Source organism: Numenius arquata, chromosome 4 (assembly GCF_964106895.1).
Source record: "Numenius arquata chromosome 4, bNumArq3.hap1.1, whole genome shotgun sequence".
Taxonomy (NCBI): domain Eukaryota; kingdom Metazoa; phylum Chordata; class Aves; order Charadriiformes; family Scolopacidae; genus Numenius; species Numenius arquata.
Window position 1 is genome coordinate 63,016,977 of NC_133579.1, and position 27,970 is coordinate 63,044,946.

A 27,970-nucleotide genomic window follows, 5' to 3' on the forward strand; every position below is an offset into this window, starting at 1 on the left:
TATGAAGATTTCCTCTTCTACTGTTGTTCTGCTTTTCCCCCCTTTAGTAAGCACTTAGTGACAAGCATCCTGTCTCAAATCAGAGTGTCTGTCACCATCATTTGCTTCTAGATGTGTGCTGCTCCAGAAGGTTGGGGACATTAGGATAAGTCTTATAATTAATCTAGTTGTCAAGATATGTACTATTCTGTCATTTTATGGGAAACAAAGAGAGTGCCATGCCTGCCACGTATTAGAAATTTCCATTAGTTAAATTACTTTCTCTTACCCCAGTAGAAATAAATAATACTCCAGTGATAAAGAAATATTTCCTTTGTAAAATTTTCAGATTAGACAATATCTTCAGTATCACAGGTTTAAATCCAAAATAATACTTAATCAAGTGAGTATTGGATCAGATAATATTATTGGCAATTAATAGTGGACTTTGCAGTTTTCAATTCCTCCTGGGTTTTGCAGATTATTTTTGTGTAATGTGTTTTTTCTTATGAAGAGTTCCCAAAGGTGTGTACCATTAGTGAATCTATAATGTAGTTATGACAGAATATGGTACATTGTCTGAAATAATTTGCCTCAAAATGTTTTGTGTAAGGCCAATTTAATAACTGGATAACAGAAATTTGATGTTAGTTAGCAAGTTATTGTTGGGAGATGTCAGAGGAGCCGGGGGGGCTGCGTTTGGGTGTCACTGGGGTGAGAGGTTGGCTGCCTGCTCTTCCCACCTCCTCCGTGGCAGTTCGGGATCACCCTGTTCTTCCCTCCAGCCCGAAACGCAGCGGGTTGTAAAGTAGTCGCCCATATAGGATCTGTAGTTGTGAAATGCAGCAGGCTGGGAAGCAGCTGCCACCAATTTTGGTCAAGGGTGTTAAACCTCCCTTGGTGCAATAAGAAGAGCAGGTAGCTGTGAGGTACAGGTGGTTCCCAGGATGTAGTCTTCAATCGGATGTTTAGCTGGCAGTCCCGTGTAAATACCCATGCCTCATTTACAGCCAAAATCAATGTCTCTGTGGTTTCCAGAACCAACACAGATTTTTTTTTCAGTGTTCGTGATGCTCGAAAGTGTTCTGTATGCACCTCTCCAGGAAGGAAGACGTGGGTGCAACAAATGTAATTCATCGGGGAAAGTCGTTCAGGAGATGCAGGAAGTGCAGGGGGCTTTCTGGATGTGCACCAAGCATATGTTTACCTAGTTATTATTTCTCTTATCTGTGTTTCTTTGTTTGAGCTTACAGTCTGACAAAGAAGCGGTTGGGAATTTCTGATAGGAACTCAATTTTTTTATTTTTTTTTAAATAAGAGAGAGAATTCAGCTAGGGTGACTAAAGCATTTAATCTTTCTGGCAATCTAATGCAGCATGCTTCCAAAATACTTAAGTAATTTTTCTCTATAAAATAGGATGATCATGAATTTAAATGCATACGTTTATTGTAGCATTTATGTGAAATATGAAGGTAGTACTTTTAAATAATGAAACTGCAGTTGTCTGTGTACCTAAGTATAAATTTTGGTGACAAATCTCTTTACATCCTCTCAAGAGGTAAACACCGTCTCTTGTGTGTTAGGTATATCTCTAAAAAGAGTGGAAATGAGTTTTCTAGCCAATCTGTGGTTTTGATTGCTTTTTGGTAAATCTTGCAGCTCCATTTATGGGGTTAATTTGTTGATATTTATTTTTTCACTTGTGTGTTCATGTATTTAATCAAATGTCACGCAACTTTGTAAGTTGCTCATTGTGTCACCTTTCTGTAAAGCAATAATCTGTGGGAAAACAGTGTAAGATTGTTAGATACGCTTTTCTCTAATAGCATTAGTGGCACATGTACATAAAAGATGCTTTGTTTATGTTTCCTCTTATTCTTGTTAGAAATAGTTATTTACAGCACTTTCTATACAAAAAAATGTATAGATAACATGCAGTATTTCAGCTGAAGCTGAAATCCAGGAAGATGTTAAATATCAAATCTTCATTGTTTAAAATAAGGCTGCGTAACTGGGATGGTAAGGACCTAGCAAAGGGTTCTTCTCCTTGAGTTGCTTGTCTGTGTCTTCAGCAGCCAGTGAGTCAGTACAAAAGAGACTGGGTATAAAAACTTCTCTTTAAATATGTACGTATGTCTCGCTAACCTCAGAGGAAAGAGGGAGAAGTTGGGCTTTGAAAATTGCGGTGGTGGTCTTTGTCATTAGCCATTTGCTCCGGCTCTGGGAGTCTGCCCGGTCAGCATCCCTGTCAGATGTTTGGTGCGTTCTCTGGGACAGTGTACAGGAGATAAATGATTGAGCTTTAGCGAGGAAGGGAACCTGGTACTAGTTTTGGAAGGCAGAAACGTAGATCTGGAGCGAGCTGCTGAATAAAACTCGGTCTTAGAACCGATTTGTTTCAGTTATAATGTTTCGGTCCTACTGAGAAAATAATTGGAAAACAATTTCAGACTTCGACTGTGAACAAATGGTTTCAACGTACTTGAGTGGTTCAGCTTATAAATATTAGAGAAGTCATTTAAACCCACTGATTTAAAAGTCTGTCGAAGAAAGGATCATTTTCTAGAAACTTTGTGTTTCTAGACATAAAAGTCAGACCAAGTAGTGGCCTCCATGCTTGTGAAGAATGAGGTGAGGACTTCGGAGAGCTTTTCTCCTCCTTATACGCTGAGAAGTCTGTTATTTCCAGAGTTGTACCAGCACAGGCAGAGGGGTTTAGGGTGAATCCGGTTATGTTCTAAATTGCGCTGTGCGGGATTTTGGGGTAGTTTCACAGAGGGATAAGCACAGGGCTACTGCTCACCCCCCGCTACTCCCGTGTGAGAGTATCAGCTCTGCTGCTTCATGTAGCAAATCCTGTTTGCTCTTTGTATCCCCGTGTTTCACGCCGCATTGTCTTGTTCTAACAGCATTTTTTCAAAACCGTATTAAAATACTCTGTAATGCACCATAATACCTATTCCAAAGAGTCCCCTGACTGTATAAATTATTACAGATGGTATGCAACTGCGGCGGGATTAGCTGTTGACTGCAGATCCAGTGCCAGTGCTTTTCTTTCTGCAGTTCCGTGTAATTTAACATGTCAATAGCCTTGCTGGTAAAACACGATAAAATTTTATATGACCGTATTACTCATAATGTACTGCATATTTACGTGTGAATGGTATCACTCCTAAACATAAACAGATAGCTCAAGACAGATTTCAGTAAATGACTTTCTAAAATCTTGGGGGGTTTTATATATGTATTTTAATAATGATGTCTCTTTCTTGCAGATAAAATTGAAGAAGCACAAAAACAACTTAATGGAACAGAAGACCAACAGAGAGGTAATAAACAAACCCAAAAAATGAAATGGGAAAAAAAAAATGCATTGCGATTCTAGAGGCTGATCCGAAGCCTTCCTGCATGAATGGAAAGGCTCCACTGGGCCGGGTGCTGGATGAGGGCCCGGGCATGTCTGTCTGCGGATCAGGGGCTGTGATCTGTAACACCCCAGTTTTGCTGAGACACAGAGGCTTTGTGTTAACCACTTGAGTAGCTGCGTTGACCTTGATGAGACGGCTGAAGCTGTAGCGTTAGGGATGTGCACAAGTTACTGACTACAGCCTGTGCGAACCGTTTGGTTCGTTATATGATTTGCCTAATTGTTAATAACCGTGTTTGGTTGATGGCGAGCAATATGTGATGATTTCTAACAGATGCTGAAGGGGGATTGATCATCACAGGTTATTTTAAGAAACAGACGACCTGTGACAGATTCAATCTGTGTGTTAGAGCTTGGAAAGCTGGTGGAAAGTCATTGCATTTCAAGGCTGGCTGACTGCGGTGCTACCTGTTTGCTTGTGTGATAAAGCTCATCTGCACACCCGCAGAGGAGCCCAGAGAGACATTGGTGGGGGGAGCCCAAACAACATCTTGATGGGCTATTCCTGGGCCCATCATGGGAGACCCATGAAAGGTCCATGTCCACAAGCCCAGAGGAGCACAGGGGCAGGTGGAAACACAAATTAAGGACGCAAAAAAAGAGAGACCCTGTCCAGTCCTCTCCCAGGGCTGTCCCAGCAGTGTCCAGGCGTGAAGCCCATCACTACAACCCATCGGGAGCAGCTCTCTGTGTTGCTTTTTGGACTAAAGGCATTGCTACTTGGGGGTGTGGGACATGTCAGGGGATGCAGGGGAAGGGCCTTATGGGACTGCACAGTGCTTGTTATGGGATGCCTAGGGGAGGAACCAAAGGTGGAAAAAGGGGAGGGATTTAGGTGATGTGGGCAGGAACAAATGTGGGAAGTAGAGGGATAACAGAATAAAAGGGTCTGTTTGCATATTAGCAGGTGCTGGCCAGGATGCTTATGTGGTGATGCCCTGCTCCTGACCAGCACCATCTCCCTGTCTCCTCATTACACTCCACCTTCAACTGTTTTCCAGTGAGGGGATCTTTACTCTCTGTGTGTGTATGGGGGTCTGTGGTGCAGCAACTGGAGCAAGTGTGTGGGAGTGTGGGTGAGCATGTGATTGTTAGCAAGGATCAAGCTGGACAAGACAGCAAGTAGGTGAAGTGGGTTGAGGGCCAGGGTGGGTTTGGTGGTCTCTAAAGGTCAGCTCTGGGTGTGAGAGCAGCTTTGTGTCTGTAGGCGTGAGAACACAGGGCCACCAGCCTGCCTGCAGCCTCGAGGGCTCATATGTCCAGGTGGCAGCAACTGGGGAGACTTGAAGCTACTGGAGAATGGCTAGGGATGGCTACTGGGCAGACTGAGTGTCTGAGCCCAGCTGCTGGAGGGGTCCACCTTGGATATATTCCCATTAATGAACTTCTGTTCTGCTCAGCTGGAGTGGGAAGCAGAATGATGCTGTGAGTGTTGGTGTGAGTGCTCTGTCTGTCTGGGATCTGTATGTCCAGCCACATATATACGTATGTATGTGGTGTATATGTGTGCTTTGTGTATGTGTGCCTGCTGGAAAAGCACGTTCAGCCTTGCTACTGGTTGGACCTGGGGACGCGGAGCAGCAGCAGCAGCCTCGCCTCTCTCGGGCTGCCACATTCAGCTTGAGATACTTTCCTCTAAGCATACCCTGTGTCAGTGCTTTCTCTTGTTCTGGGTCAGCATTCACCTCTGGTAGCAGGGAGATGTCGTTCTGGCCTGTGGCACATCTGTGAACACCGTTGTAAATTGTTGGTGCTCTGTCCTGGAATCAAAGTTTATTATCTTTTGAAACAATTAACTTTTTGAAGCTTAGAGAGCATAAGAAATACCCGAGCGGATCTCAGCAGCGTCCATCTGGCCCAGCATTCTGCCTTCAACGGAGGCAATAGGACGTACTGTTCAAGGACAGCACATAAGCCTGGCCACATTCTGCAGTCCGTTCCCCTCATGCTGTCCACAGACATTGGATTAGGGATGTTTGCCTCGTCCCTTTAGTAGCTAGATGTTTTTGGAGCTGTTATCCATTAATCCTTTTGATTAAATGCTGTCTGCTTCCAGCATAGTCTGGCAGCATACTGCAGAAGTTCACTACCAATCTCGTAAAAAAGTACATTATTATACCTTTTTTTCTCAATTTCTGACTAGTTTCAACAGGTGTCCCCAGGTTCAAACATTGTGCCATTTGTTAAATAGCAGTTCTACATTCACCTTATCTACTGCCTTTGTGATTTCATGAATCTCGTCCGTGTCCCGCTCGACATTCTTTTCTCCAAACTCATGACTGGTTTAGTTTTTTAAGGGATGGTTTGATACAAACTGTCTTGTACGGGCACCAGGACTGTGATGTTGCTCTATGTATTTGTAAAAGGTGGAAGAGAAAAAAAAAAGTGTCTAGGTGATAATAGCAGTCCTTCAAACACTTATAAAGACTTTTCAACAAACTAGACCTTCTACTAAATAGTTTGGACATGGTTTTGTTCAGTGAAGCATAGATAAGTGGAACTGTCATCCAAGCATAAAAAACTTGTGTGAGGTATTGCTGTCTACTCTTGCTGCTGTTGGTCTTGCAGAAGTAATATTGGTCTGGAATATTCTTTTGTGATGGACATGTTCAAACTAAAGATGAGCTAACCTCTGCTTTCAGGCGCTTGTTCTCACATGTGGCCCGGTAACACCTTTGCACAAAGGAAGACAACTTCTCTACTGTAAACTTAATGGTGTACTCTGAAAAAGACGGGATTGCAAAGATTTATGTGATGGTAGCACTCGCTTTCAACAACTTGGAAGTCAAAGAGATCATCACTTAATTTTTGACTCCTAATCTAAATTCATATGGCTGACAATTGAAAAATAAATTTCTACATAGAAAATTGATACAGAAATAACTGAGATAATAAGGCTACTCTTTTAAAACGAAAAATGTTCTCTGCCATTTTTTTTTTATTTCTTAAAGGTCTGCATAGATAGATTTCTTGGTAATATGAAGTAAAGGAAATTATTTATTTGAAGCTTTAGAGTCTTAAGGCCTCTGAAAAAAAGAAAATATATGTTTTGAGCTAAACAAGTAAACAAAAATCTGTGCATATTCACATAAGTTATTTTAAATCGCAATCCAGTGTATACAGATTCATGTGAAGTACGGTTGTATATTTTTCTGCTTTGTTCATGTATTTTGTCTTTTAGTTCATCTAGATCATTTTAGATTTGTTTATTCCCTATCTAAAATGAACAGGGAATGTAATTTTGTGGGATCTATCATATTAACTACTGCTCTATCAGTACCAGAGCTGTCAGTGGCACAGCATATTTGCAAGGAGGAATTTTTCATAAGTTTAATCATCTGTGTTTCTGCTGACTAGCATTGTGCACTGATCAGTCATAACTTTATACATATGTTAATAAGTTAAATTTAATTGACTGCTAAAAGATATGTATTTAACACCTCATGTTGCCATTAGCTGTACTAATCCAATTAAGTGCAAGTTGGAATAGGTCTCTATAAAGCACAGAGGAGACAGTAAATGAGCAGACATAGTTTTCAAGTTTGCAGACTTTGGTTATTTAGTATATAGTTGCAACTGGAAGACATACTTTTTTTTTTTTTTTTTTTTTTTTGGAGTGATAGTCCACAAATACATTCAGGTTATGGATATTCACATGGCCTGCCACTTGAGGCCAGAAACATGTTCGTCAGGGGCCATCCTTACCTTCCTGCTCAGTGAGTATGTAAGGTGGATAATTCTTGTGTCTTCATTTTCTCTCAGCTTCCCAATTGCTGCTATGAATTTTCAGTAGGAGAAGCTGTGCTTCTCTTGAGCTTTTCATGATATCTGCCATGGCTGCTTTACACTCCGGGTGTACCCCTGCTTTGGGGTTGAATTTCATCTTCTGACACACGTGCAGGGTTTCATTAGTGTGATGGAGAAGGTCTTGCTCCCAACGAGTGCTCCGCATGGCATTCTTTAAAACCTGATGGTGAGCTTGAACTACAGAAAATTTCTCCTTGAGAAGGCAGTGAAGGCTTTCTCTGATACGGGACCCAGTGGGTGTCATGGGTTGGAAGGCATTCAGCTGAATCTGACTGCTTTGTCTTTGATCTACCGCTGGCCATCCTCCTGAGAAAGCCATCCCAAGAAAGTCTCTCTGTCTTCTCCCTTCCAGACTGGTAAAGTCAAGTCCTCTCAGATCCTTGTGATTGCCACAGAGGCTTCTGATTTGGTCATCCCCAGAACCAGTTCAGCCACTGAAGGCCAATATGAAGCGCTGTAAGCATTTGTTTTCTTCTTTATCTGTTGCAGCAGTTCTCTGCCTGTCACAGCAGCCTGGGTCCTAGGTACATCAGCTCCACCAACACTGTCATTGCATCAGTTAGGACTAGTGGAATTAACTCGGTTACCTCTGTACTTGGCACCAGCGATGCTAAACCTGCCACCTACATCTCTATCTTGGCTTCTGAAACTGTTCAGGGAACTAAAGTTGGTGACAAACTCCAGCAACACCAAGATTCACCATAAAGCGGATGACAGATCCCCAAAAGGGCCATCTCGTCGCCTGGTGTATACTCTGCATTGCCCACTGATCCTGGGGTCTCTCTGGCTGTTATGAGTACTATTTTGGACTGAACTACATCATTTCAAATAACTGCTTCTTGCCGTGTCACAGCTGAAAGGATCAGTGATGAATGGCTAGATCAGATGGAAGATGAATTTCCTCATTCTGCTTCTCAGTCATGGCGATTGCTGCGTCCTCAGAGTATAAGGTGGTCAGGGATGATCTGGGGACACACCTGTGTTCCTCAGCCTCATTGCAGTGTAGACTCACAGACTGTCATAGCTGTTTGTCACATATTAATTCATCCCTCTGAATAAGGGAAGATTTGCTTGGGTTACACCACCTTTCCTTCAAGGTCTACGCTCTGTAGCACAGACCAGGGTCAATGTTCTGGTGGCTTTCTCTGTTACAGGGGTCCTGGTCTTGCTGCCAGAAAAGACGATGTCGTAAATCACAGAAAGGGATAAGTTGTCAGTTAAGTTTCAGATCAGTGTGTTACGCTGGTCCACTCCAACTCTGATACAATGAGTACTCATTTTGGAGTACCTACTTGAGCTGAAGGGATGAGGTATGTCCTTAAACTGTATTAGGGTCTATTTAGTACCTATTTGAGTCTGTCATTTGCCTATCAACCAAGATGCTATACTTTCTCACTCCATCATTTTCACATTCTTTACAGAGCATTTTCAGTTTCTTGCCTGCTGCTGGAGATGCTGCATGTGGAATTTGAAGACTATGCTATGTATTCTCCTGCATCCTTTGTTTCAGATCCTCAGCATAGCTGTTCAGTTCTTGGCCTATGAAGGTGATTTTCTAGGTTGCTCTCACCACTTCCAGAAGATCTATCTTGATGATGCAGTTCCCTTCCAGAGGTACCACAAATTTCTCCCTAGGAGAGTATCAGAATTTCATCCAGATCAGTTCTCTTTCCATAGCCTCATGCTTCGATATTAGTAGTGCCCTCTTTACATGCATTCTTAGATACAGAAACGTTGTTGTCAGGTCCAAGAGTTTTATCTGACTCGGTCAGTGGATGTTTAAATGGCAGCAGGCTCTGTCAGTATTTGCTGAGAACCACCAAAACAAAACCATTCAAAGCCCTGGTTTGGACTCCAGCGAGGTCCAAGCAACTTCTGGAGTGCTGTTGAAAAATACCTGTATTTCTGTCTGCGCTTTCAGCGGGTTCTAATCTGTCTCTGAAGCCTTAGGGTTGACACGGCTTTTGGTGGAGCGGCTCTGTAGTCACTGTTTGCGTGCAGGACTGAATGGACACAGATGTCCATTCGCTGGCTTATGTCCACGTATAACTGTGCGGAACCACCCAGCATGTGGATATGCATTTTGAGCTATTGTGGAAAGAAAGCATCAAGAAAGGAGAGATTACGTTCCAGCAGCAAATATTCTCCGAGATGCACAATCCACATGCACATATGTTCCCCTCCCACACTCGCAGTCCCTTCAAAGTAGTGTGTTGGCATGGAGGAGAGGCAGCTGAAATTAAATGCCCTTTACCTTGTTTGCCCATCTGCTGTTTTTTTCAACCGGAATATTATTTTTCTAGTAAATTGAACAGCACTGAGATTTAGGTGAGGAAGTTTGTAGTTCTAAATGGAAGCATGCAACATGAGTTCAAAAATGTAGATTCTGCTGCAGATTCGTGGAAGACAGATTTTGCCTCTTCTGAGTTCTTCTGAACCCTCCCTACTTTATCATCCCTCCTGTTAAATGAGTGCACGTTATTGACAAAATTATAGAGGGAGTTTTGAATACATTATTATAAATATACCAGCATTCTCCCTAGATAAACAAGACATTGCGTATGTCTTACCTTAAAGATTGATGCCCTCTTTATGTTGCCACGTCCTAGCTTACAGCCGACTCTCATCGACCCACCATCTGGCTTCAAAGGAGCAGCCAGATCCCTTCCCTCCTCTCCCCTCCCCGCAGGCGCTCCCGATCCCGCTTCCTGCCACCGCACCTCTCCCTGCCAAAAAGCAGGTGAGAGCACTGCGTGGTGGTGATGTACCCCGCTCCCCAGGTCTCGGCTGGGGTCAATACTGTATTCTTTCGTTCAAGGGAAATGGGAAACTGAATGAGAAGTGGAGAGATCAAACAAAAAAGTCTGGAAACGTGGTACAAAACAATTTAAGCATTTTAATTTACCAGCTTCAGAGTGACCTCATCCTCCACAGATGTTTCCCTAATTTTTTCCTGTAGGTTTGCAAGCACGTGAGCTTTCTGGATTCTTTGCTGCTGTGGTACCCATGTACTGTCATTAGTCCAAAACGTATTCTTTCCATTTTGTATTTGTAGGAAACTGTGCCTTACTTTTTGGGCAAGACATGGAACTGAGATCCAAAGTTTCGTTTGATTCTTTTCATCTTTCTGTCCTTATCTTCAGCAACCATATGGGCTAGAAATACAGTTGCTCTAAATGGAAGTATATAATCTTCAAAAGTTGCAAGTTACAGTAGTGTCCTGTTTGCTACTTAATGCTGGTGAGAGGATTATCTTGCCTTTTTATATTTCTGTTGACCTACACCAGAGCTACCTACCTTTTACTTTCCAAATGTTCAAAAATACAAGCTAGCAGTGATATCTCATGCAATTCAGTTTTATGCATTTTCTTGATGTCTGATTTCATAAAGTGTTTGCATCTACATTAAAATATGTCAATGCATGTGTCTGAGAGGTAATTTATTTAAATTGTTCTGTGTATGTCAAACTATAAGGCTTTAAATCAAGACTGAATTATCTTCCTAAAATATTTACAGCAGCTAAGACAGTCGTGATTGGCTTAATGCAGAAACTGTTTGTGTCTGTAGCTCATGTCATGCAAGATCTCGCATTTTTCCAAGTCCCGTCTAGTCTTAAAATCTCTGGTGTTTTCACGTTGAGGGAGCGTCACACGCTGTTAATAATAACAATGATGACTTGAAAGGCTCTTTCTGTCTTCAGGCACATTCAGTGCAGGGGTTTGTGCCCACCAAGGACAGTGAGAAAACTCTCCTGACTTCTGTGGGAGCAGGAATAGTCTCTGCTATCATTTAACCTCATTTTTCATTGCTTTCGTCTTCAATAGTTAAGTACATTTTAATGTCCTCATTTTACCAGTGGGGCAAACTGATAAAAATTGAGATGTTTACATGTTCTTTGCTCTGAGGAACAATGTTAGAACATGGGAAGTTTGCTGGCTCCTGTAAACCTCCTGGGTTGTGAGTCAATGTCTCTATCTGTTATTTCTATTTTAATTTTCTTTGGTTAGTACATTTAGTTTAGACTACTAGCAGCTGAAATCTGCTTGGTAAATCTACTGCTGGTGCTAGACACAGCAAGAACTGGTATTGTTTTGACAGGCAGACAAACAGATCTACAGTTTTTAAATTGAACATTTCATCCTTTGGAGCTATTACGAGAACTTGGTTAAAGCATTAATGGGCTATTAAAGCAATAGTATTTTGACGTTTTCTGACAAGTATAGCAAGTTTTTTGAGTGACAGTTCAACAAGAGAGATTCCAACCTGCAAATATCATTTTCAAAGGGACATTATACAAATTAACTTTGTAAAACAATTGTCGAAAAAGCCTCTTCCTGAGAGCAAGTGGAAAGTGGCTATTCCAAATCATGGTACAGTGTGTTGTGAAATCAGTGGCTATGTTTTCAGATGCAGTAACGTTTTGAGCTTGACCGTGCTTTAATGAATAGAAGGATTTCTTGCAAGTTTCTAAAATGTGAGGCCAGAACAAGCTTGTTTTTGTGCTGGGAGGATGCTGAGCTAACGAATTAGCTAATTCAAGAGGCATACCTACGCGCATGTAGTAAATGCAATAGGTTGCTAATTTTAGTTGATGTGAGCTGGGAGCAAGCCAGTTGTGGAAATGCAAGATTTTTCACTTGTTCACTTCCTTGTAGTCTGCCTTGCTTATGAGTAATGAGTGTTTTTTTTAATGCTTTCCAGATACTCCTTTAGCTCATTTGGCCTTCTTCTGAAGGGAAACCATAATATATAAATGGATGGTGAGTTAGGTACAGTGTACCACTCCCTGGTAGTTACATGCTACTGGCTGACCCGGATGGAACCTCCTAAAAAGGTGGCACGTGTGTATGTGTGGGAGGGAGAAAAGAGAGACTGTGCGCATCTCTGGAAAAGGACAAGCGGCTCCGGGGAAAGCAAGGAGCTCTGAGGAGCTCAGGGGTCTCGGCACTGAGGACCTCCCACTGATGCCAAAGCAAACTTCCCCTGGGGGGAGATGCCCATTCCCACCTCTGGCACACCAGACCGAGCTTCCATGATTAGGACATTCCTCATGTCTAGATTTCCATTAAATTGCCTTCTCCTGCTTTTCTCATGTCCACAGCACCATTTAGTCCTCGGAGAAAGGCCTGCTGTGTAAGACTTTTCCTACTCGCTTTGCCAGAGCTCCTATTCCTTTATCTGTTTTTAAATAGTATGGTTGTTAGGTCTGAGCTCTTTGCTGCTCTTCATTTCTCTTCAGTTGCTACAGGCAGTATGGAAATTGCTCCATTTGATCCCTGCTTTTCAAATGGAAGATTATATTAAAGAAATGCAGAGAATATGACTAAGGAGCTTGTTCTGTGTGAACATCATTATGTGCAAAGAGAGTTTGGTTAGCATCTTGTTCCTTTCATTTCTGTTTTTTCCCCTCAGACTCATGTTTGCGGATTTTATATTCAGTATCTCATCCGACCAGATAGCAGTTGCTCGTCGCTGATAACCCTTAAACTGGTTGCTGTTTCATGAGCCATTCCATAACTCTGTTTTAATGGCCTTTCTTTTTCTGTGTGTAAGGGATAGAAGTTGTTCTAATGATTTATTAGCCGAATCCTAACTTCCCAGTAATAAGTGATAATCCTTAATTTGGAAACAGATAATTTAGTTATGAAACTGTTCACAACATTGCCTGACATTCTAGGAAGATTTCCAGATGTCCCTGAGGTATTTTAGTTAATTTCTGCCAACATACTTTCTCTAGCTGGTTATATTTAAACAGCTTTATTCTTACATGGATAACTGGGTGGAACTGGTTTCTTATTAGGCTGTTACTGGGAGATCGTTAATTTGGCTTTCAGGAGGCATCCTGCCTTTTTTCGTGTGTTTAGAGTGCCCAGCAAGGAAGAAATTCTCAGCCTAGGATTGCTGGTGATGTTAGCTATCATAACGTTCTCTTACACTCTTATAAAGAAGATCTTTCTTGATCTCGTTAGCGTAAGGTAGTTACGTCCTTACACCCCATCAGAAGTCTCCCCACCAAGGTTATCTTGATGTGAGTAGCCATGACTTGGAAAGAAGCCGTGAGAAAGACAGCCCCAGAGTGCAATGTGTCATTTACTCTTTACCTGTCCCAAGGCCAAACAAGAGTTGGCAGGCTCTCGCGTCTGGGATGAAACTGTATCACAGGGGAGCTCCCTGATAACTCCAAGTTGTGTGCCTCGGGGCGAAGGCGTCTCGTTCACCTTATGCTAAAGAGTTATTGCACAATTTATAAAGCTAACCCGCTCTGCCCTCGCTAATGGTGCCACGGTATTTCATGAAGTGCGTGAGGAGTAGCCCACAACGTGCCTTTCTCGGTGGCTGCACCTTTAAACCTATCGTGTCCTTTATTTCACTTACTAGGTTGTATATATTCTTGATTCTCGGGGAAGAAACTTTTATGTTTCGAATTAATGAGTGCAATATTTCTGTATCTTTATCCTAGCTTCGGTCAGTCCAGAAAGTTATTCTGCCCTTTCAGCCTTAGTGGCTCTTTGCAACTCAGACACTGGTGAGAGAGATGCCGAGGCGTGGGGTCTGAGTAGCCTCTTCCAAACTCCCATCCCAGCTCTTGACTCTCTGAAGCTACTTTGAAATATAGGCAGGCCTATTATTTCAGGAAAATGTTACTTAAAGACAAGAAATACTTCTTCCTTTTCCCAGTGTTACCTTCAAAGTGACAATTCACTCCTGGTAATATAGAATTTGTGGAAATAGTAGATTGTATAGTTTAAACATTACAGTTGATTAAACGATTTTTGCCTGTTCTTAATTATTACTTGCTTTTGGTAGCCAACAATATGGGTATTCCTTGGAACGTATTTATTTGAAAACCTATAAGTTGCATACGAATAGCCCTAGGTATAAAGCCGTGCCAGCCACATCTGTAGTTACGCTAAACCATCAGGTGGAACAAACTGAACGTTTTTAGATTGCATTGCTTTTGTTGAGATGCCTGTTATTTTTGCCATCACTGAGATGAAGTGTGCGCAGAATTTACTGATGTGATTTGTTTGGTGGTGGAAGTTGGGAATGGGAAAAGGAATTAAGCAACAAAAAAACTGAAAAGCAGGATTCCTGGGGGATGCTATTCCCCATGTAGCCAGAGAGTGTATCATCGGTATGTGTTCTGATCCAGATGACTTATTCAGATGAAGCATGTAAACAGTATATTGGGTATAAAAGTGAGCAAAAGTACTTTGCAGACCTTCAGCTTTATGTATTCCAATCTCATAACAATGGAAATTGATGACAACTGTGATAAAATGACTATGATAAAAAGGCTTCTGTTATAAGCCCCAGACTAGATCTGGGGACAAGGGGAGAGCAGTGAATGTCATTTTTTACCTTGACTTTAACAAGGCTTCTGACACTATCTCTCACTATATTCTTGTGTCCAAGTTAGGGCGTTAAGGTCTGGATAGGTGGACAACCAGAGGAGTAATAAGCCTGGTTTCAACAGGTACAAATGCAAATCCCTGCACCTGGACGGGAGGAGCCCCTGCAGTGAGACCGGCTGGGGATTGACTGACCAGGGAACAGCTCTGTCGAATGACCCATGGTGGTGCAGTGGGCAGTGGGCTGGGCATGAGCCAGCAGCACAGCTGGCAGCAAGAGAGGGCTGTATGAATGAAAGTATAACCAGGAGATCAAGGGAAGGGATTATCTTCCCCTACTCAGCAATCCTTAGACAATGTTTTAGATAGTGTGTCCAGTGTTGGGCCCTCTAGTGCAGAAGGAACATCAGAACCTGGAGTGAGTTCAGCATTGGGACAGCACAACCATCAGAGTTGGAACACTTTGCCTGTGAGAAGTTGAGGACCAGGACTCATTCAGCCTTGAGAAGAGGTGTTTTTTGGGGGGAGGGCGGGGCATTATCATGAAGATGGAGTCAGGCTCTTCACAAGGGAGCATGGTGGGAAGATGAGAGGCAATAGGAATAAGTTGAAACAAGAGAGGCATGGACTGGCTTGTTCTCCATGAGGACAGTCAAGCAGTGGAAGATGTTGCTCACAGAGGCTGTGTAGACTTTCTCCTTGGAGGTTTCCAAGACCCTACTGGACAAAGCCCTGGGACCCTGGTCTGATCCCATAGCTGGCACCAATTTGAGCAGGAGGTTGGACTATAGATTTGCTGAGGTGTCTTCCCACCTGAATTATCTTGTGATGGATGTTATGAAATACTAATTTTTAAATTTGGGAAACTTAGTGGTAGAGGTACTGGGTATGATTTCTTAGTGTATATATCAATATACATTTTCTCTACAATTGCCTTTAATAGATGAACTTGAGATACTCTGGTTTTATGGGCTCACCAGGGTGTGATGGTAGAGAGCATTAAAATTTAATTTGACTTTACAAAAATGTATACTGTCATTGAGGTTAATGGCACTACTCGAATGAGGGCTGGTACCACATATTAACACAGGTGCACCTTTCCTGGAGGTTGTGTTAGTAGAACTTTTGCTATTTTGGTTATTAATGAGAAATTTTGCTAATACAGTAGTCTTTCCAGTACAAAAACCTGGTGTGAAATGACCCTTAAAAGAGAATCGGGGAATGTCTCTCTTGCTGACAGCCCGTACAATGCCTATATCAACATATATCACATATCAACCCAGAGCTTAGTGATGTCTGTTAGAAACACCAAGAAAAATAATCATATGTTTACAGGCAGTATGAAATCATGGAACTATACTTTCTTTATCAGTGCTTTATGGAATGGTCCCGTATTTGCTGATAAGAACAAAAGATGAATGCTTGATCCAATTCCTATCAGACTGCTTCAGCCTTTGAATGTCAAAGCTCCCCCCTCACCCTTCTTCCGTTAATTAATGACACGTTGTGATTTATGTACAGATCAAGTGGTTTTTAAGGACACATTTGGACTGGTGTTTTCAGCAATTAAAGTTCTTAAGTGTAGATTAAGCCTACTGACAGAGGTTTTCAAATATCGCTGCTGACTTGGAGTGCCCCGAATTCTTAGACTTGCCTCCTGACCTCTGAAACAGCCAGTGACCGCCGTGTGGCCAACTCAAGAAGTCTGAAGTTAGGCACCTGAAATAAAACCATTAAAATTGTTGGAGACTGACTTTCAAATCTTCTCTATTTGTGCTTAAAATTAGGCATGGCACTTGGGTTAATCTTGTTGAAATCTTTTCTGTTGACTTGTTGACTATGAACATTTTCATAGTTGTATATGTGGTTTATGTAATCGGGGGGGTTGTTTGGGTTTTTTTTTCCTTTTATATATGGATGTACTTAGCATGTAGAAGGAAGTATGCAGCCAAAGAGCTAATTTAATAACAAATGAAAGTTTAATTATTCCCTGCTGCATTTAATGTAAGTTCTGGTGGCCTTTTATTTGCTGGCAAGACTTCTTTCTTTATCTCATAATCGTGTTCTTTACTTATTCATGGAAACGGACCCAGTGGGATGATTCATGAGGACTTTGGATAGTTTCGGTCAAATCAAAATTACATAAGTATCAGATGTAAAGAATAAGAATATTTTAAATATCTAAAGACAATGCGAAGCTTAGCTTTAATCAGATTTAGATCCTTAATAATGGTCTCTCTGTTTTGAAAAGTCTTCCACCTTTGAATCCCTACCATTGTTAGGTGTCAAAGTAACATTTCAGCTTTATGTTTAAGACATCAATTTGTATTTGAACGCTTTCAGAAGAGGCTTGATCTTACTTGCAGTGTCCTGGGAGCAAAGTACAAATTCAGGAGCTAAAGTTTAGGCACTTGGATTTGAAAATCTGGTCTCTGTGTGTATGCCTACAGTGATTGGGTTTTTTTGTTTTAAATTCTGCAACATCAAGTGAGGACACGAGATTAAAATTATGCTGCTTTTTGGACTGTAGGGGCAGGTATTGGTTGCTTGCTCCATGTTTCACAGGGTAGCACTGGGAAGGGTGCTTGGCGCCTTGCTTCGGTTCCCTCTTATTCTCTTCCTTCTTTTTAAGTACAAGCACGTAGCTCTGTTAGAAGGGAGAGAAAGAGAGTGGGTGTTATAATAACACGTAGGCTTTGAGACAGGCAGTTCTGAAAGTTACTTAAACAAAACCATTGAGATCATTTTGTCAAGACACTGTCTAGTTCACCAGTGAATGCTACAGAAGAAAAAATCAGATTGCTTATACTTTTCCTTTATTTGCTGCATGAGTTACTCTCCCCGATTGCTCTCTACACCATCACACTTGTGTTCTTTTGCTCTATTTCCTGTGCAAAGTGCAGCAGAGAAATTATAGGTGAACACAGTCATGTTTAAAACACGACAAGAAAAACTGACGTTTCTGAGTGCAGAATTCATACTGAAGCAAAAGAATTAAACAGAGAGTCCTGATGGCAAAGCAGAACAAAGCCAAGCAGGCAAAGCGTGAAGGAGATGCCCGGTGTCTCTGGGATGTGAAAAGTGAGGTGCTGAGCACAATGGCGGAGTTACCTCCCCTCTGGCTGGGTAACTTAATCCTATTTGATGTAATACAGCTTATGAAAAAGATACTTTTCAGCCATCTGATAGAGGTGACAGCACTTCTCAACACCACCACTTCACCACCTGAGAAAAAGGGGAATTAACCGCTGAAGGATGAGAAGGGCTTTGTGACTGCCGAGGGAGGCGAGCGGAGCGCGTGGAGTGGCAGGGAGAGAACGAAAAGCAGATCAGCTTCATATTTTCTCTCACATGAGGATGTTTTTATGTTCTCCTTGTTCAGTGTCGGCTTGTTGATGTGGCTACAGGGCTCTGACAAGTCATCATGCTCCTGAAAGTTTGTCTCCTCTGAAAGGCAGAGGAGTGTTTAGCATTCTGGGACTGATGCTTTCCGCCAGTTTTGTTGTTGCCTCTGGAAATATTGATGCAGTTGATCTTTGTGCAAGCACGTAGCTGCAGATTAACAAACGTGAAATGGAATATCTTCAGCATAAGCTGGGAATACATAAAGAAGACTTATACAAAAGGAAGAAAAAGCTAAAAATAAGTGAAAGGAAGTTGTCAGGGATTCCTTTTTTCCCCAAATATGCTAGAAATTTGGTTGTTAGCAAATATGAGGTGAATATTTCCATTAATGATAAGGATTTCTAAATTATCCAGGAGTAAAGTAGAGTACAGGACATAAACTGTTGTTAAGGCTTGTAAAGCCATTTACAAGAAAGTACATTTTAAAACATGTTCAAAAAGTAAAGCAGTAAATAGATCATGGAAAATTCTGATCTTGAATTCATAATGAATTTATATTTTTAATTGCTTGATCGGTAGATTAGAGATACATTTTTACTTTCTTTAAGCTGCATTACATCTTTCCGCTGTATTGGGTTCCAGTTCTAGCATGGTGCAGGTTCAGTATGCTTGTTCCTCTGAACCGGTTGAAAGCCAGGAATATTAGTTGTTTAATATTCTGAGGCATCAGGAAGCAGCACATCGTTTGATTGTTCAATTACTGCAGTATAAAACACCCTAGTCTCTTTGCGTACATTTGTCTGCTTGGATGTTCACAATTCCTGGTGCTCTTATCTTCTTCTAGCTCTGTGTAATCTGCCCAGCTTTCCCCGTCGCGCTCCGGTACAAACACCAGCAGTATGATCGGTGTGGAGGCGTGATTATGATGGGATAAAAGCTACAGCGTGTGCATAAAAGGAACCAAATTACTTACGCTCAATTAACATGGCCATGCTTCAGAGAGACCATGGCTAAAAGCACCCTTTCATATAATTACCTTGTTATTTTCTCTTTGATTTGCCTAAAATTGTTTTTTGTTGTTATTGAAGTAAAAACAGTTGCACTCAACTATGAATTGTAAAGAAATCACCATATTGACGATAAACGAGTGGCTTACACTAATAAGTTAATTGTGAAGCAATAGGAAGGACAAAACATTGTGATGGAAGACTGCTCAGCTTTGAATATGTTAAATCCAGTCTAATATGAATAGATTTTGGTGATAAAGCAATAAAATTACCGCAGAAATTTCTTTCTGGATGTACAAGAGGAGCACAAAGTCCCCATAACCGGAGCCAGTAGTTCTGGCAAGGGATTCTAGTGTCTCCTTTATGGGACTGCAGAAAGTAATGAAAGGGTCTCTTAGTCTTCACAGTTAAATTTCCTCTAGTTGGGCTGTGAGAGGAATAGGTCAGGTTCTGCAGAACTTCCACATTTGCAATATGTTATATGTGATGTGTAGTCTTTAATCTTTCAGTTTCCAAGGAAATCTCCTGAATATCCATTCACCCTAAATGAGTATACGTGTACATTAAGTTGGCATCAAGTTGGAAACGGGATTTTGAACTTCCAAATGTCTGGCACTAGCACGCATCCCAGTTGGGTTATGCTTTGGCAGGGAGAAAACGTAACGTCTTTCTTTTCCTACTGGTCACTTGCATTTTCTTCTGCTAGACAAGCTTTAGGCATTGCCTGGATTTCCTGTACATGGAGCAGGAATTGCACCCTGGATTCATCAGCTCCAGTATCTCTTGTCAGATGCACTCTATGCGTTGGCTTTCCTCCCAGCACAGTATAGAAGCCAGATGGTGTTTCTGCAAGAGGACAGTCCTCATGCCACTCGAAGGGGGCCGTAGGCTTGATGGGTACTGGGAAATCTGCGCTTTCTCCACTTAGCTTCTTGTGAAGTTGACTGTGAGAATTTTGTCCCTTTATGCATTGTCTTAAGGTGGTTCTTTACCTAGAAGTGCACGTAAGCCTCTGTTCCTGAGTACCTGTATGTGCAGGTAAACATACCGCGTGGAGTTACTCAGTAATGCTTCCCAAAAGGTGTGGGCAGCTGCACCTTTTCAGAGGCATCAGTCCTCTAGTCACGTTGGATTCTTCCTTCGCTTTGAATATTGGCAATCAGACAAATATGGTTTTGGCTAACAGACTAATGAATGAATTGTAAAAGCTTAAGAAAATGGATTTACATCCATTTAATATTTGGCTTCCTCTGCACTATCGGTGATGGTAGCTGAGGCAGTGGCTATGTCTGAGTGGATGTTAGGAAAGAAGTAAAAAAAAAATTAAATAATTAACTATCAGAGTAATTATCTCACTGTTGAGGTAAACAAAGGTGAGTAACATCAGGTATCTATTTAAAAAATAAGCTTGTAAGTATCAATGCTGAAATTCAGTCTATATGTATTTTTTGTTATAAAAATGGGACTCTGTACAAATGTAAGTACTTGCTACAAAATTATTCTGCTGAATAATATTCCAGTTCATTTGCTTTTCATCACACCCCTGAAGCTCTGCGTGCGTACCTGCTTAAAATCAGCAACAAGTGTAGCTAGTAATGAAATAATTCAAATTTAGTTTATTTTGTTTCATGATGCACAAATAGAAAATCATTTAAGTGTGACTGATTTTATTCATCCACAGTAGTTGCTCATCTGAAATGCTATTGAAGTTCAGTAATTGGAGTCTGAAATACAGTATTTGACAGATGGTGTGGGTGGTTGTGCCATTTCCATGATAAATCTACTTACAAATATAACCATGAGGAAGTTGTCTTCATTCCTTGACTACTGCAACATATAGATGGAAAAAGTGACAAACACGACTTGAAAACAGATTTGTGTCTTGGTTCTTCATTTTCCTGCTACAATGATTTGAATTTTTAAACAAGTGCAAGAGAGAGGTTTCTTTTTACTTTATCTGAAAAGGAGTTGCTGTAAATGCTAAAATATTCTTTCAGTAGGTTTTCTTTTCTTACATTTTCTTTGAAGCTTTTCCTATGGTGAATTACTTTTGTAATGTCTTACAGCATCAGTTAGAAAGCATTGCTCTTTTAGATGAAAACTAAATAGATCTTCACTAAGATACAATAACTGTTAAAAAAATATTGGAGGTTGGAGAAATGGACAGTCTTGTTGCCCCAGGACTTGCTCTTGAAACTTAGAGATGATAACATGGTATAAATAAAAATATACTGCATTATCCAGTTTTAATATTCTTTTTAATTCTCTTTGTGTTTTAACAGAAATCACTGATGCTGGTACTAGAGGAACCCAAGATACAATTAAGGGTGTGAAAAGAAAAAAGATTGTGACTGAAAACCATCTAAAAAAAATACCAAAATCGCCTTTGAGAAGCCCTGCCGAAACCAAGGTTAAGCAAAATGTAGACCCTTCGCTGCTGAAAGCTCTGCCAGATCCCTCCGAACGCGCCACGGCACAGGATCACTTACCCGTGCAAAATGGAAATCAGTGTACCAAACAAAACGGGGGAGCGCTTAGTAGCGAGTTAAGTGCTGAAACAACCAAATCTGAGACACCAATGCAGACAAAGCTTTCATTGACGCATCAGTCCTTAGATTTGGGTAAACAGGCAGTGGAGGATACTGATGCAAACCAACTGAACTCACCAGAGAAGAAGTCTCTATCAAACTCCTCATCAAGTAAAACAAAGACTGACAGTAATGAATGTATTAATTTTGTTGATTGCAGTACGTCATCCCCATGTACACGTACTGCGTTTGATGTCTTATTAAAAGCTATGGAGCCTGAACTGAACACCTTAGCACAAGAGTGCCCCCCTTACAGGATGCAGATAGAGAAACTGAGACCAAATAAAACTGTAAGCACCTCTTCTAGTCTCACGTCCAATACAATGAGTGTCCAAAATCAGTCCACTTTGTCACAGCATGAGTTTGCAGCTGGACCTCACTACTACCCGTGTGCGTTAAACAATGTGCATGTAGCAACAACAACCAAAACTGGACAAGCACAAGGCCAATCAGTTTCTCACTCACAAGACCTTATTACAAAAACCAGTCAGCAAAATCACCAGGTTGTTATGTGTCCAAGTTTCACGCGATCGCTGGTGCAACAGCAGAGTCAAGAAAGCCCCAAGGTCCAGCAGATATACAGCATAGCAGTAACTTCGTCTGTCGTTCACACCTCATCTTCCACTGTAACTCAGGTTTTTCCGCAAAGCCAGTTAGTAGCTAGTTCGTCTTCGCCTTTGTCAATTAGCACATCGAGTTCAACACACTTGTCTATAGGTCCCATGTATAATTCAGCGCAGATAGCATCAGTTGTAAACCATGGTGTAGAACAAATATGTAACCTCTTGAAAGACCAGAAGCCTAAAAAGCTAGGGAAATATGTCTGTGAGTATTGCAATCGGGCCTGTGCCAAGCCCAGTGTTCTCCAAAAGCACATCCGATCCCATACTGGAGAGCGACCGTATCCTTGTGTGACGTGTGGGTTTTCGTTTAAAACCAAAAGCAATCTGTACAAGCACAAAAAATCTCATGCACATGCTATCAAACTTGGACTTGTCCTACAACCAGATTCAAGTGGCCTCTTCTTAACTCATGACTCGGACAAAGCACTTAGCATTCATTCAGATGCGGAAGAAAGTGGTGAAAGTGAAGATGAAGGCACTGCTGATGAAAGACAAGATGACCAAGAACTGGAACCTGCGCAAATAGTGAAAGTCATTTCAAGTGCAGAAACGTTGCGGAAAGGAAGCCCTATTCCATTAAGCAACCCAGACTGCATACCAGGTGATTCTTCGTTACATGATACAGAACCTCAAGTAAGGGCAGCTTTACCAAAAGTAGTGGTTCATCCTGTAAATGTTTCTCCATTAAGGGCCGATAGCCCGAAAGTAACAGAACCGGCACCTGAGCTTGCTGCAGCACAGAGGAAAGGAGATTTTAAAGTGACAACTCTTCAGTCAAATTTAACACATACAGCCTCATACAAGGAGAATGACATAAAGCAGCATCAGAAAGTAGAAATGGGCCTATTGGAGGAGCAGCTGGGATCTGCAGTCGGAGCAGCGCATGCTCAGCTCCAGAGACAACAGGCAACCGATGGTTCCCAAGATCAGCAAGGAAAATGTCTTTTGAGCCCTAGAAGTTTAGGTAGTACTGATTCTGGTTATTTCTCTCGTTCTGAAAGTGCCGATCAAACAATGAGCCCACCAGCTCCTTTCGTAAGGGGATTGTTGACCTCTGAGAAAGATCCAAATAAAAACCAGCCCTGTGTGCCTCGAGCAAGTGGCATTGTAGCATCAGTGGTACAAACTGTTTGTGCTGAAAAAAATATGATTCTTTCTGGCCAAATGCGACCTCCCATGGCAACAAAAACCCTTGAGGAGCGTATCTCAAAGTTAATTTCTGATAATGAAGCTGTTGTGGATGACAAACAATTAGATAGTGTGAAACCAAGAAGAACATCTCTTTCGAGAAGAGGCAGCATAGATTCACCAAAATCCTACATATTTAAGGATTCTTTCCAGTTTGATTTAAAGCCCATGGGAAGAAGAACTAGCTCAAGCTCTGATATACCAAAGTCTCCATTCACGCCTACTGAGAAATCAAAGCAAGTTTTTCTTCTTTCTGTACCATCCCTTGACTGTTTACCTATAACACGAAGCAATTCCATGCCTACTACCAGTTACTCAGCAGTACCTCCAAATGTGATACCTTCCTCTCATCCCCTTCGAGGAAGTCAGTCGTTTGATGATAAAATTGGCTCTTTATATGATGATGTTTTTGTATCAGGACCTGCTACTCCACTGAACCAAGGTGGACATCCTCGGACCCTTGTTAGACAGGCAGCAATCGAAGATTCTTCTACTGGTGAAAGCCAAGTTCTTGGACCAGCACGATCTGTAGAAGAAAGTTATCTGGGGTGTAATGTGTCAAATGAATCTTTGTTGCAAAGGAGCAAGTCCCTGGCACAGGCATCAAATTTAGAAAAAACAAAGAAGTCCCCTCAGGTGCGAGGAACAATGTTTGAGTGTGAAACCTGCAGAAACCGATATAGAAAACTGGAAAATTTTGAAAACCACAAGAAATTTTATTGTTCCGAGTTGCATGGACCTAAAACTAAAGCAGCAATCCGAGAGCCTGAGCATAAAACTGTTCCGAACAGTACACAGCCTCAAATTCTACACTACAGAGTCACTACTTCAACTGGTGTCTGGGAGCAGACACCTCAGATAAGAAAAAGAAGAAAAATGAAAAGTGTTGGTGATGATGATGACCCGCAGCAAAATGATACGAGCGTACCATCAAAAAATGCAGAAGGCCAAAGCAAGCCAGTAAATTCTTCCAGTCTGTCAAAACACAGTGCGACAACAGTGGTAGGATCACAACAGCCAAGCAACATTCTACTTCAAAGTTCCCAAATTCAGCTTGTGGCTCGAGGCGCAGATCAGATTCCCGAGCCAAAGATGGCTCCGCTCATTGAAAAGCAGGCAATTTCAGCTGTGCAAGAAAAGGTGGAGTTGAAAAGACAAGGGACTGGCATTTCAGTAATACAGCACACCAATTCACTGAGCAGAAATAGCTCATTTGAGAAATCGGAGTCGTTTGAAAGAGTATCACCAGTTTCTTCTCAAGAGTCCAACAAGGTTGCAAAGCACCACACTGTGAATGCAGTTGTCATCCAAGAGGATAGACATTCTCATGTGAATACTCCCCAGCATCATCAACCCCTGTCGTCTGAAGCACTTAGAGGGGAAGTTCAGGGAAGCCAAATAGTTTCCAACGAGAGAAGCGCACCGCTTCAGCCGTCGAGGCTTGTTCGCCAGCATAACATCCAGGTTCCTGAAATACTGGTCACAGAAGAACCCGACAGGGACCAGGAAAACCAATGCAGCGATCAGGAAAAGACGGAGAGGTTTAATTGGCCACAGCGCAGCGAAACTCTGTCAAAATTGCCAACAGAAAAGCTTCCACCGAAGAAGAAAAGAATTCGCTTGGCTGAAATGGAGCATTCGTCTGCCGAATCAAGTGTTGACTCCACGCTTTCCAGAAGCCTCAGTCGGGAGAGTAGCTTGTCTCATGCCTCCAGTTTCTCGGCTTCACTCGATAAAGATGAAACTTCGAAGGCTGAGAACCCTCCCAAATCAGAGCTCGTTAGTAAGTCATCAGAGTTCCTCATGATTCCCGCTGGCTCGCACGCACTGGCTGTGCCTGGGCCTCATTACCGGGAAATGAGACGTGCCGCCTCGGAGCAAATCAGCTGCACGCAGCCATCGATGGAGGTTGTGGACTACAGGAGTAAGTCTTTTGACTGTGGAAGCATGTCTCCGTCAAAACCTGCCTCGCTTGTAGAGATAGCTGCTCCGAAAGTGTCGTCTGCAAATGGAATTACTGGACATGTGCCTCTGCTAGAAAGGAGGAGGGGGCCATTTGTAAGACAGATATCTTTAAACATTGCTCCAGAAAGTCATCAGCCTCAAGTTAAATCGACTTCCTCATTTCAGACAGCTCATGCTACAGACGTGCCCACAGTGCCATCGCACAGGCTGCAGACCTCTGGCAATTCTTCAGTGGAGTTTCCAGCAAGTACTCAGCATTCACAGTCTCACTCCAGGCCCCACTTGGCAATTCAGAATTGTAATCCTGTTAGCCTGTCTTCAGTTCAGCAGCCTCTAGATCACGTGTTGAATAATCAAGGACAGCCATCCTCGACACATCAGCCTTCCCAGACATCTACTAAAACGTCAGCCCATGGGACACAAGTGAGCACATATGCGCTTTCCGGTCATCCCGATGAAAAGAAGGATTGTTTTGCTCCGAAGTATCAACTTCAAGTTAAAACATTACATATAGGTCAACCATACTCTTCTAAACTGCTAAAAAATACTTTATCAACTCAGACTGTTCCAGGTCAATCTGGGGTGGAGCAGAATGCATCCTCCTTTGAATTGCAGACTAAACTGTCTGACATGTCTAATCCATACTCTGTGCCTCCTCTGAAGCAGATTGTCCCTAATAACTGCAGCAGTCAAATACATCCGATTCCTCCTTTTGTGGTTCCCGTCCGTATTCACAGCAGTATGCCATCCTATGGCTTTGCAACTGTTACACCCCTCCCTCACATTCTCGTGACCCAGGATCAGGTAAACCAATCTGTTTGCAAAACAAATGTTGTGACAGTGCCAACACTTGAAGGCAAAACTCAGCTGCCAAAATCTCACAAAGATCATCAGAGGACTTTGCCAAATTCATTTGAATTTGAGAATTCACTACCAGAAAGCGGAACCAGAAATTCACCTTTGTCAAGCTCTTTGAATATTATTCAGAAAGTGCCAGTTAGTGGACTCTTCCCTCAACAAGAAGCTACAGCTTCAAGTAAACGAATGCTTTCCCCAGCCAACAGTTTGGATATTGCCATGGAAAAACAGCAAAAACGTGTTAAAGATGAGAGTGGAGCTGCCTGCATGACAGATGCTAGACCACTGCATGCACTGAACGTTAGATCTAATGACCCTACTAGTAAGCAAAAGAAACCAGTTTTGGTAAGACAGGTTTGCACCACAGAGCCCCTTGAAAATCACCTCTTAGATCCTGATGGTGTTACACAGCATGAAAAAAGCAGCAAAGCTGGTACTTCAGACCTGCTGTTGCCTGACCGTCATTCCTCTGACACTGGGGTTTCAGAAACCCTAAAGGAGTCACCAGAATCTGAAGACCTTAAGTCTTCAGCATCGCCAGTGTTTGTAGTTAGAAAACCGTCTGAATTGTCTCCCGTGAATAATCAGAGTTCTCTTCTCAAGGCTGTAAGTAGCAGCCAAGAAAGAAGGTCCCCAAGTAACAGTAATGAGAGCAAACACATCAGTAGCCAGGGCCAAGCAAAGCCTGTAACTACATTGGCTGCGATGAATGCAGGAGAAATGCAGAGGTTGTCGTTCCCAAGCCTCAAGACCTCAACGAGTTTTACCTGGTGTTATCTCTTGAAGAGAAAACCATTGCATCTTCTGCAAAACGATCAGAAAATCTCAGCCTATTCTACCTGGACCATTAGTCCCAACAATCCCAACCCACTTGGTTTGTCGACAAAGGTAGCTCTCTCCCTCCTCAATTCAAAACAAAAAGTTGAAAAACCACTGTACACTCAAGCCAGAACTACTCACCCCAGATCCGATGTATTGGTCTATTCAAGCAAGTGGAAGAACAGCTTAACCAAGGTACTTAAGCTATGCTCGATGTATGCTGATCATTCACAGAGCGTTTGCTTTGCAAATCATGCTTGTTCATATTTTAGAGAATGTAAAATGCCTGACATGTATAGTGTATGTGCTTATTTATTTTAGTTATGCTGGATCAAACTGCTAAAAAGATCTTAAGTAATTCCATTAAGAAACCTGCTCATAAGGATTTATCGCTTTTCATGGAAATTAGTTCCTGGGTTTAAATCTGTTTATGAAGTGTTTATCGTGGCGGGAATGTGTTTGGCTATTTTTTAAATGCAAAGGGTAGAATAAAAATAGTTTTGATATAAATATTTTTTTAAACACTTTTAACTTAAAAGAGGTTAATTTAAGATCATAATTGCATATTTTGCCTTAAAAATCGGCTGGTATTTTCTGTTATAAAAGAGTGCTCAGCCTGAACAGGTGTCCATGGATACGCCATGGAAGTATTTCTCGCCATCGCTGATCATCTAACTGTGAGCAGTGAACCGCTTCCCTTTCTCCCACCTAGGTTAATCGGTGGTGTGAAATAATGATAAAAATAGCCAAGTTTAAAACAAAATTACAGCTGCCAGAAAAACACTGACAACTTCTTGGATCGATTTGGCTCCAAAGATGACGTTAAATCTTGCGCAGTGGAATATACTCCGGGCGATGTTTGTGACCCACATAAAACACTACGTCATTGCAGAGTCAGGCGTTGAAGAGCAACGCAGTCACTTGTTATTTCCTTAGCTGTTTCGGGGCTGCACACATGTGATCAGGATTTCACTCACTGGACGGTTTTGTTGCGTACGGGACCAAAGCTGG

The 27,970-nt window shown here is 41.9% G+C and overlaps 1 protein-coding gene across 1 annotated transcript in view; it reads left to right on the plus strand.

Moving 5' to 3' along the window:
* HIVEP1 (HIVEP zinc finger 1) overlaps positions 1 to 27,970 on the plus strand; it is a 68,393-nt gene that overhangs the window by 17,087 nt on the left and 23,336 nt on the right. The window contains 2 exon segments of the mRNA XM_074146297.1: positions 3,256 to 3,309; positions 21,201 to 27,154. Coding sequence (XP_074002398.1) covers positions 3,256 to 3,309; positions 21,201 to 27,154 — 6,008 coding nt within the window.